Source organism: Nilaparvata lugens, chromosome 3, assembly GCF_014356525.2.
Source record: "Nilaparvata lugens isolate BPH chromosome 3, ASM1435652v1, whole genome shotgun sequence".
NCBI classification, from domain to species: Eukaryota; Metazoa; Arthropoda; class Insecta; order Hemiptera; family Delphacidae; genus Nilaparvata; species Nilaparvata lugens.
Window position 1 is genome coordinate 21,838,707 of NC_052506.1, and position 11,868 is coordinate 21,850,574.

The 11,868-nt window shown below is 36.2% G+C and overlaps 1 protein-coding gene across 1 annotated transcript in view; it reads right to left on the reverse strand.

The window, feature by feature from the left end:
- LOC111064390 (neuromodulin) overlaps window positions 1-11,229 on the reverse strand; it is a 217,212-nt gene extending 205,983 nt beyond the window's left edge. The window contains exon 1 of the mRNA XM_039423296.1: window positions 11,097-11,229. Coding sequence (XP_039279230.1) covers window positions 11,097-11,214 — 118 coding nt within the window. The 5' untranslated portion in view covers window positions 11,215-11,229. The remainder of the gene's footprint in view (window positions 1-11,096) is intronic.
- Window positions 11,230-11,868: the final 639 nt, after the last annotated feature.

Below are 11,868 nucleotides of genomic sequence, written 5' to 3' on the forward strand. Positions count from 1 at the left end.
TTTCCCGCCTCGTCGATCCTATAAATAAGCCATTTTGCCATGTTTCATGTCCACTATGTAGGCCCATAAATATGCAACGATTTTTAATGAGCCTCTGCAATTGCAATATATAGTCTACTACACAGAAAGCCCTTCTCCATTTTGTTCCCTGCTATTTGAATCCCATTACTGCAATTTTCAGATCTTCCTCCAGTGAGGGAGATTTCACTTTCTAGCAGTCTCTGAATATTTTGATAAAGATCTATGCTAGTCAACCACACTGATTTATAGCCACCTCAACAGAGATAACCGAAATCGTTTGCTAGTTTCTTTGTGCCGTCCAACGAGACATGGAAGTACATGTATCTCTCACACTCCTAGTATCAGTAAATTACTACTATCTGCTGCTGGAAGTTCTAGGAAAGCTTTTATATCACTTCAAATTGAATATCGGATGAAATTTTATGTATTATATTATGTGTCAATCTTATGTAAGGACTGAAATCCTACAATATAATGTTTAATATACAACTGAGAAAATGAGTGTTCAAACTAAATGATCTACTTATAACATGATTTATGAAGAAAAGTAGAATTTATCAATAGAATGAGATACATTAATTTAGTTGGAACACATTTAGTCAAAATAATTTTATTAAATACATCACATTGTGATGATTACAGAGCCAAATCACTATCATAGTATTCGGTGATTTCACATCATATTTATCATTGGATCAGATCACAGCCATTTCTAGAAAATTTGGTCATACCTAAAAGCTTGAAGAATAAAGAATTGGAGGTGGAGGAAATCTATATTGGAGTTAATATGAGGGAAATCTATTTGAGAGTTTGGGTAAATCATTTAAAACTTTGATCTTCAATCGAAATTGTTATTGATATAAGGGGTTAAATCGAAATTTTCGATTGCAAAATTCTCAGTTTTTTTCAATGATAATATAACATTTCAGATTGGATTCCTAGGCTTTTGAGATTCCTATGACAGAAAGAAGACTCATTCCTGGGCGCAACGGTATCGGTTTCAGCTTCGAAGTATTCTCCAAAATAACATCTTGGAACAACTCGCCTAGAAAGCTGAAAGCTCCTCCACATGGTGCACCTGGATATCCAAATTGGGATGGAGACCTGATTTGGAGAACCAAATCTGATACACCCCTTGTTCCAAAGCCCTTCTTCTCTCTCCCTTCTTCTTCTTCTTCTTTCCCTCTTGCTTTGGAACGTCTGTCACAGGGTTCTGGTGTGTCATCTGGTGGTGCTCTGCTCGCTCTTGGAATGGCGAGTGGTGGTGGTACTGGATGGGATACCGGAGCTCTGTAAAACCTAGAATGACACGTTTTCCACTGACTTAGCTTTGAGTCATTCTCACTTTATTCTTTCTGTCTGGCCTTTCTTGGCCAATCTCTTCTTTTCTTATTTCTTGGCGTCTGGTAGCAGCTGGCCTTTAATTTCAGCCAATTATTTTCTCCTTGATCATGAATAGTACAACTAATAGAGTGATTACCAGGGCTAGGGCATCCCCCAGAAGCGATGAGACTGCGAGTTCCAGAGCTAGAGCATCCCCCGTAAGCGATGAACCTCAGGATGGAGAAAATGCTAGGGCGTTCCCCAGAAGCGACGAAAATGTCATTAGAGCACCGTCACAAGCACCTAGAATGCGAATTTCAACATGGAACGTGGGCTCAATGACTGGACGTAGCACCGAACTGGGCAAAGTACTACAACAAAGACGCATTAATATTTGTTGTATTCAAGAGACACAGTGGAAGGGGTCTAAAGCACGGAACATTGGCTGTGGCTACAAACTAATATATCATGGTACTAGAGCACAGAATGGAGTTGGGATTGTTGTGGATACGGATCTCCAGGAAAGGGTGGTGGAAGTGAGAAGAGTAAATGAAAAGAGTCTATAAAATTTGCTTTGGACAATAAATGCTGCATGAATGTCATAAGTGCTTATGCACCACAAGCAGGTTGTACAAACGCTGAAAAAGACACATTCTGGGAAGAGATGAATGATCTTTTATGTACTAAACCTTCCACTGAAAATACGTTTGTCTGTGGAGACCTGAATGGACATGTAGGGCAGACCACAACAGTCTATAACAGGATACATGGTAATTACGGCTATGGAAATGTTAATAAAGAAGGCGAGAAAATTCTTGAGTCTGCATCAACACACAATCTAGCATTAATTAATACTTTTTTCACTAAGCAGCAGGAGCACCTTATTACTTAAAGAAGTGGAAATGTGGCATCGCAGATTGACTTCATGATGACCAATAAATGATGAGAAAAAGTTGAAAACATGTAGAGACTGCAAAGTCATACCAGGAGAGCCTCTCACCTCCCAGAACCGAATCCTAGTGGCAGAATTTATCATGCCAGGCCTATTCAAGGCCAAAAAGGTCAGGACTCCAAAGATACACTGGCAGAAGCTTAATAGTGATGAGGGTAAGGATTTTTCTCTAAAAATGGACCACTACATTCAATCGAAGATGCAGTATGAAGAAGTCAATGCCATCTGGAGCAAAGTACAAAAATTCTGTCTTGATACATCAAGAAAGTGTCTAGGAGTTTCTAAAGGAGCTGTACAGAGTGGCAAGGATACCAGATAGCAAGCCAGGGATTGATAATATTCTGAAAGAGAAAAAGCTTCTTTTTAAAAGGTGGCAAGGCAGCAAGACAAAAGAAGATAGAGAAAAATGTAAGCTCGAGTATAAACTGGCCAAGAAAGCTGCAAAAAGGGCTGTTGCACAGGCAAAGGCCGCTTCAGAGCAAGATTTTCACACAATGATTGAGACCACCAAGATTCAAAATTAATATTCAAGACAGCCAAGCAAAGGCACAACAACTGTCAAGACATCAAAACGGTCAAATTTATAAAGAATGAGGAAGGTCAGCTTCTCACCAAAGATGAGGACATGAGAAAAAGGTGGAAAGAATATTATTATTATCTTCTCAATGAAGAATTTCCAATTGAGACACTGCAATCTGAACTGCCGACAATGGGACCAATTCCGTCCATTTCAGAGGAGGAGGTAAGAGTAGCCCTCCATGAAATGGCCACAAATAAAGCTGTGGGACCAGATGAGATACCAGTGGAAGTGTGGAAAAAGCTGAATGACACAGGGGTGAAATTCATTGCTGGGGTCTTCAATGCGGTGCTCAGTGAAGGAATTCCAGTGGAATGGAGGAGAAGCTACATTGTACCATTCTATAAGAACAAAGGAGACGTTCGTTTATGTAAAAACTTCAGAGCAGGTAAACTCATCTCTCATACATTTAAAATTTGGGAAGGAGTAATAAACAGACGCCTGCTTGGAGTTACATCTGTGACAGAGAATCAGTGCGGCTTTGTAAGTGGTAGGTCTACTACTGATGCAGTACACTCGGTTAGAATCCTGATAGAAAAACACAGAGAAAATAAAGCAGACTTGCATTTAGTTTTTATTGACCTAGAGAAGGCATTCGATAGAGTACCAAGAGAGCTAATCTGGCAAGCAATGAGAGCACAAGGAGTCCCAGAGGACTACATACATGTGGTAAAAGATATGTACCATGGAGCTGAAACAAAGGTCAGGAGCCCGGCTGGAATTGGTGAGGAGTTTAGTGTGGAGGTTGGGGTTCATCAGGGTTCAGCCCTGAGTCCACTCCTCTTCAATCTTGTCATGGACTACCTCACTAAAGAAATTCAGCATCCAGCACCTTGGGACATTCTGTATGGGGATGACATTGTTCTCATAAGAAAAACGCCAGAAGAATTACAACAGTCTCTTGATTTGTGGCGTGCCAGCCTGGAAGCAGCTGGCCTAAGAATTAGCAGAGAGAAGATGGTCTATATGCACTGCAGCTTTGGAGACAATGATGATCAGGCGCAGGTGCACATACACTTGCAAGGTACTCCACTCCCAGTAGTTAGTCAATGCAAATATTTAGGCTCCATAATCAGCCATGATGGAAGCATAGATGCTGACATCTCAAGCCATATAAACACTGAATGGATAAAATGGGGAGAGCTAACGGGGGTACTTCGTGATGAAAGAATGCCTGTGCCCATCAAGGGAAAAGTGTATAAAGCTGCAGTGCGACCAGCAATGCTATATGGTAGTGAGTGTTGGCACATGAAAAAACAGCAGGAAGAGAAACTTCATTCTGCTGAAATGAAAATGCTGAGATGGGCAGGGGGTGTGACTAGACTGGACCATATTAGAAACACGCATGTGCGGGGCAGTTTCCGGGTGGCACCAGTCAATGAAAAGATAATGGAGGGAAGATTAGGCTGGTATGGACATGTAAATAGACGTTCACCCAATCATATGACAAGGAAAGTTCTTGATATGGAGAAACAGCCGATGGGCAGACCCAGGCAAACCTAGGCAGACCCCGTCTCACATGGCTAGGTTTAGTTCATAAAAATATGAAGCAGTTGGAACTGACAAATCAGACGACCCAGAATCGTTCGAACTGGATACTTAGATTGAGGAGAGCCGACCCCAAATAATGGGAAAAAGGCAAGGAGGAAGAAGGAAGGAGACTTATTCCTGAACCATTCAAAAGTTAAATTAACTTCAGCAACTGAATCGTTTACTATAGTCAACCGCAAGAGAATAGCCCGATGGAAATTGGAACAGATTAGAGCAATGTTGCCAAATAAGAGTTGATCAACTTTGTCTACAGTTGATCATAAATATATTATAATTTCTTAATATTTCTATAATACACCTGACGAACTGGCAACGGGCCGTTTGTGCGGTTGACTGACTATAGAACATACTTGCTTGTGATTGGTTGAAGATTTCCGACTTAGTGGAAGAAACAGACAGTAGATGTCAGCACTTACTACATCATTCGCATCGTGTCACAATAGTGTAAAATGGACGTGAACGTTCAAAAGCCTACTACTTGCTTCTGATTGGTCGAAGCTGTTTGATGTAGTAGATACTAGATAGCAGTAATCACAACGTCATAGAATTCCAGCACAATATTGAAAAACATTTAGGGCCGGTTTCCGAGCTCGGGATCTATAAGTTCTGGACTTACAGAGTCCAGGACTGAAATAAGCTCTCGGGTTTAAATCAACTTTCTGAGTCACGGGTTTATGTTATAAACTCCTGGGTCTATTGAGTTCTCGACTTATTTGAGTCCAGGACTTCAAGGCAGTAAACATGAGGTAAATTCTCAATATTTTGCTGTTGTATTGTTGGCATTAGGCCTAAAGCAAAACAGCTGATTGCAGCGGGAAAAATTTAAATGCTCTCCAAACTGTTTTGTGACAATCATTTTGTCAAAATACGTTTCGATTTCTTTGTATTGTGTAGATCTATAAATTCAAAGCAAACCTAACCTTTTGAAATATGAATGAAAAAATAAGCATTTCATTTTACGTTATCATTGATTTTGGAATAATAATTTTAGTATGTTTTGAAAAAAAACTGGAATAATAATTTATTATTGTTATATTATTATTATGTTGAATATGCCATTGATTAATAATATTCACATTGGGAGATGTGATGATGGCCATTCCAAGGCATTCTTTGTATTATTTTCCTTGAACATTTCTAGGTTATGTCATACAGTTGTAAAATAAGGTTAGTTTTTTAAGCATAATTATAATGGAGAACTTTATACCAAACTAAGTCCTGGACTTATAAGCCCTTCACTCAGAAAGCGAAATTATAAACTCCAGGGTCTAACATGATCTCTAAACTCCAGAGTCTATTTAACTCCTCAACTACGTTAACGCTCTGACTCGGATAGCCAATTTTCTGACTCCAGAGTTTAAAGCCAGTTGAAGTCTAGAACTTAGCTAAATCCCAAGCTCGGAAACCGGCCCTTATAGTATTCTGATTTCAACAGACTAAAAACCCCGTATGAATCCTTAACAGCCTATAGTAATAATATATACGGTAGCTGCCTATACTAGAATAAGACAATGACTACTCTAGGTGGGCTTCATTTAATCATCAATCATTTACTCAGAAAATCGTCTACTTGTCAATATATTGACTAGGTACTGAAAATATCTGTATGAGAGTTTGAGAGTGATTGGAGAAAAAGTAAATTAACAGTTTAATATTCCATAAATTGAACCAATGTACAATAAATATGATACACAATGCAATAAATATGAAACATTTTTTATTCCTAAGCTCCTCTGCCTCGCGTATAACTAGACAATCCATCAACTTCTCTGACAATTACTCAATAAATAATACTTTAAAAGTATTATTATTAAAGTAGGCCTATAAGTAGTATTAGAGAGCTTTTGGATGATGTTTACAATGAATTATAAGTGAAGCTAGATTGAGATTAAGAGTAGATTTAAATGTCAAATTCTCTATTGTAAAGAGTTCAAAGAGTTATTGTGAACAGGCATAGGCATACACATCCTTTGAAATATTATAAATGGAAGGTAAGCGAAAGATGAAGTACTCAACTTTTAGAATTATCAGACACGGCATTCATGCTGGGAACAACAAAGCAATTTCGTTCAATAAAAAACGATATCGCTGAACAAAATGAATGAGTGATGCATGATACAGAATTTCCACAATATCACTCTGGTCTGGCAATCAATATGATGAATAAAAAACCTTTTGATTACGACAAACAATCCGTTTGTCTTTGAATGATTGTTCCATTGTCCATTCGAATTTGTGACAAACACTCACAATTTATTTGAGAATATTTTGGGAGCATTCCACTCCCAAATCCATCACTAAATTACTGCATTTTCATTGCTAATATTGTAAAGTTATTACTGTCACTAATTTCCCTGATTCTGATAATCAATATGATTATACTGTAATTGATTCTGTATCCTGATTCTAATAGCCTAATACTTTAGTTAATAGTCTAATAACCTTACTCTCTCACATTTGCTCAAATCTACTCTGCACTTCATTCCATTTCCAGTTTTTTTCTCAGTTAACATGCTCAACATTGCATTGAGAATTTTGTTGGCAACAAAATAAGTCTATTAATCCTTCTCATCAAAGTGTTGAAGACGAAATTGTGCCGTGCTATGAATTTAGAAAGTTAATTTTGAATTTAGAATTTTAGAAGCACACACAATATAACTTAATAAAAGGGATGCTTGATAAACATACCTAGTGCTAGAGAACGGGAAACCAGAAATGACAAGAGAGACAACGAAATAGAGAGAAGGTATCAATTATATTATCACCTCTTACAGTTAAATTCAACAATTAATATAAACAAAAGGAAGTTACATTATGAAAATCGAAAACAAAATTACTAAAGTTAAAGGTTATCTCTGAAATAGATAATACGGTAATAACCTACTCTGTATGCTCTACATTTTAAAACGTTTTAGATTGAATCATAAAGGCTTAAAGGACTCTAATTTCAAAAGAGCAATTATTGAAAATTATCATAGATATGTCTCAGAAGTTAATTATAAATAACAATAAATATTTTAAGAAAAGATCCACATAAAATTCATAAAATTCTTAGAACATTAAATTTAGAACACACATGGAAACTTTAAAACACTATCAAAACATTATCAAATATTAATGATCCCCCCCAATAATAACTATTTAGTATCTTTATATCATGAACGCTGCAAGGACAAACATTCCTCAAGTATCACATCATGGTATACTACCTTAAATAAAACTATTCAAAAATATATGTCATCAAAACAAATTTAGGAAAGATTAGGATCCTTGAAACTTCATTTGATCCTTTACAACTTTAAGATGAGAATGATTTTAAAACATTAATTTAATCAATAAGGGACATTTAAAAATTCATGTACTCATTCAACCTTTAGTAGTTTAGAAGATTATAATTATTTATAAATTTAAAGAAAACTGAAATTCCCAGCTGGATCCTTACAGAGAAAATATGGCCTCACTTTTCAATGTAAAGATACAACTGAAAATCTATTACTCAAACCAAATTAATAAAAACTAATAATCTATCTATCCCCAATAATATCTCAAAATTATGATTTAACAAAGTCTAATTCCGCACGTTTTACTTGATTGAAAGTCTGTCGTCACTAAAACCCATTTTGTCACATCCGGAGTTCCTGGGACGTTCGTTTAATTTGGAAAAAGGTTGTTACCTCATAGCTGTTTCTTCAAATTGAATCTAGGCTCGGTGATCGAGCTCTACACGTCCAGATGGACAGGAGACAGCATACTTCAAGCTAGGACGGCCATCGATTCAGAGGCGTCTCAGCGGCTTAAAGACACACGTTCATGAACCCATGACATGATGGATTCGTACGTTGATCCCCGTACTTACACCGCTGTTAGAATAAAAAAATAAACTAGGATAATACCAATTAACTTAACTTCAGTTACATAATAATCAACCTATATTAGGTTATATAAACTCAAATCCAGATTATTACTTAAAAACATAAATAGGCATTACCTACTTCAATCTCTTGATTTAAAAGAATAGAATTTATTTGTAATAAGGGTTACGCCCTATACACAAAGCGATGAGTACATAGTATTCCATAATAGGCCAACATAATTCACAAGTTGATTGAATTACTTCATAATAAGGTATTTTGAGTATTGTTGTTAGTTTAGTAGTTCTCTTACATAAATCACATTTATGGTGTAATTTAAAAGAATAAATTACATGATAGATGTTTCCTAAATAATCATGAAAGCTTTTTGTTAGAATAAAAGACAGATAAAATCTATAACCAAAAATACTGATAGAATAATATACTGTAAACATCAGTCAACACAGTCTGTGTACATCTGTGTAAACAACAGTAATTGAAATTTAGGTTAATAGCTTCCTCTTCAAAAATAGTTTAAATCAAACAAATATCTTAATTCCTACTAATAGGTATTCTAAATTTCTACAAAACATATATCGTTAATTTTCTTACATTACAATAAATACTTTGATGGAAGCTTTCTTTGAAGATATTTTCCTTAATAATATTATAAATCTATGACGTACCTTTAGTAGTGGTTATAGGAGAAAAATCTCCATTGTGAGGTTACAATTTGATACTCTCTCTCTCTCTCTTCTTAATTAAAGCAACTACTGAGGCGAAAAAACTCAAAAATGCTGCTGGAACAAAAGGTTCCAGAGCCAAACACTAAAAATCCTAAAGTTGGCATGGAAGCCATGGTTAACACCAAGTTCTGATCAGACTACATTATTTAGTACTGCTTATGTCGGAGGACAGACGCTGAGTGAAGCCACTTCGCTTTTCTCGTCTTGAGGTGGACAGCTGTGAGATCGTCCATACTAATAGACCTAACCAACACCAACTGTGATTGGCAGTTACTATACTCTAGAAAAATTTCCACCAATAGAAAGGGACGTTACAACTACAATTTAAGATACATTCTCCCACCAAGTGACAGCTATTTTTCCTAGGCAGCTATAAATTCCTTGCCTTATAAGGTTGTGAACCAGACTTATATTCTAGGAAAATCGTTGATCTTCCCACAACTTCTACACACACACCTATAGAGTCGACACTACACAACGCAAAAAACAAGGTTCATGAACTAGACTGTTGCTCCAGGAAAATTGATGTTATTCCTAGGATCCTAGCTTCTACGCACACACTTACAGAGTCAACACAACACAACACAGAAAAGCAGAACAGCACAATCCATTTTTATAACAGGCTAACTTCTCAGGCTAATTTGCATAATTCTCATCACTCATAATTGTAACAATATTTATTGCTACAAAATTCTATCGTGTTGAACTTCAAGTGTAATTGGTAATTAATAGAGATGCGATTCGTAGAAAGATAATAGTCTTCCAATACCATGAGACATTATCAAATTATAGACTGTTCTATATTGATGAAGTGTTTCATATTATTCATTCAATATTTTAATAGATTATTATCCCATAAAAGTGTAATTTCTTATGGAGAGAGTTCGTTAAGAAATAATAAATTATTACACTAATTTTCCTGCATCCAACAGGTATGCCAACCCCTACCTTCCTACACTTCGCACTTCATTCTAATTCCACGCAAATGTACATGGAATATTGAGAATGAATAATCGTCGTCGTCATGGATTAGGCTTTTCAAGACTGTTCCGGCATTCCCCTCTTCCTCGGTCTACCAATACTTCTTCTGCCTATTGGCTTGTGGAGTATGGCATTAAATGGGAAACGGTCTTGTGGCATTTTAAGGTCTGACCACTTATTTCTATATGTTTTTATCAAACTCGACATTGGTTTAACATCACATTCTCTTATTATATTTTCATTTCGGATCCAATCCTCTCTTGTGCATCCTTTGACTTGTCTAAGGAATCGCATCTCTACTGACAATATTCTTGATTCAAGCTTCATTGTCAGCACCCATGCTTCACTTCCGTAAGTCAAATTAGGTACCGCCATAAGTCTGTAGAATTTGAGCAAGGTGTTATTTCTGGCTCTACCTTTGAGGGATTGAGTGATTGCTCCGCATACCAGGTTGAATTTTGATACCTTTTTTGCACATCTTGGTCATGAGAAAATTAACAATGGAGATGAAAATATTGTAAAATCTAGTAGAGGAAAACTATTATTTTCAAGCATCACTCATTGATAAAATAATGAACTTCAGCAACTCCTGAATTAAAATATCCAAGATTACAGTGCAATGTGCAATATGATGATCGATTACTTGATTTACATATTCCTTATACAACAATCATAAATTAGAAATCATATTAAGCTGTAGTTCAACCAAATTAAGCTACAGACTTCAATCTTGGGAATTGAATTCAGTGAGTTGTAGCAATCCTTTCATCTTATGAATATTTTTCTTTTTTGAAGAATAATCTCACAAAAGAACCATCAACAAAACTTGAAAAGTTCCATTGTAATACATTATATTATGATCATCAACAGTGACAGTGAACAGTGGAAATATAATCCCCACGAATTCTAATTAGACTATTTGCATTCAGCCCGGCCGTGCGAGTATGAATAATCCCATTAGAACACATGGGAATTATATTTTCCCATATCTGTTCACTATCACTGTTGTGTTCGAATCCAGCTTGATAGTAATCTTCAAAACCCAACTACTGTTGACATATCATGCAATAGTATTGAAATAGAACAGCACTTACCTATTATCTCCTCCACTTGATCCTGCAGGTTTGTCAGCTCCCCTTGCAGCTTTTCTTCTCCAGCTGCAACGGCTGCAGCTCCTGCTTCAACAGCCTCCTTACTGGTATTGCAGCCCATCACGATGACAAATCTTTCAAATATTTTACACTGTTTCACAGGTCCATAACTGATTCAACCATCAATACAAATTGTCTCAACCCAATCGAACATGACATCTCTAGTAACAGAATAGTAGGAGATGGACCACAGTTAATGAACAGTTTCTCCATCAATACATTTTCGACAATGTTTATATCTACTCCTACACATAATATATGGCAAGCATTTTGGAATTACAGTAGGCCTATATCAAGAGTAGAGAATGTCAATAAAAAACTAATTGTTATGTTTATGTGATGTCAATAAATATTCTGCAGTAGAATAAGTTGAATTTGAGACGGATCAAAATTAGGGTAGAATTATAGCCTAATAGATGTTGTTACAAACTACTTATAATTGATGTCTCCAAAAGTTCACATAAAGTCCTGAAATACTTCGAAGAGTACCGTAGGCCTAGGCCTATTATTTTACAATGATGATCTGTGAAGTGCTGTTTCAATACTTTCCCTAGAGTGCACAATTAGTTTCTGTATAATAAAAAATTTACTGGAAAAAATACCATGATCTACGTATATCATGAAGATACCTTCTACCACGGATTAAGGAACAATATTCCCTTATTTTGCGCTTTTACTATCATCACAATAATACTATTACATTACATCAAAACAG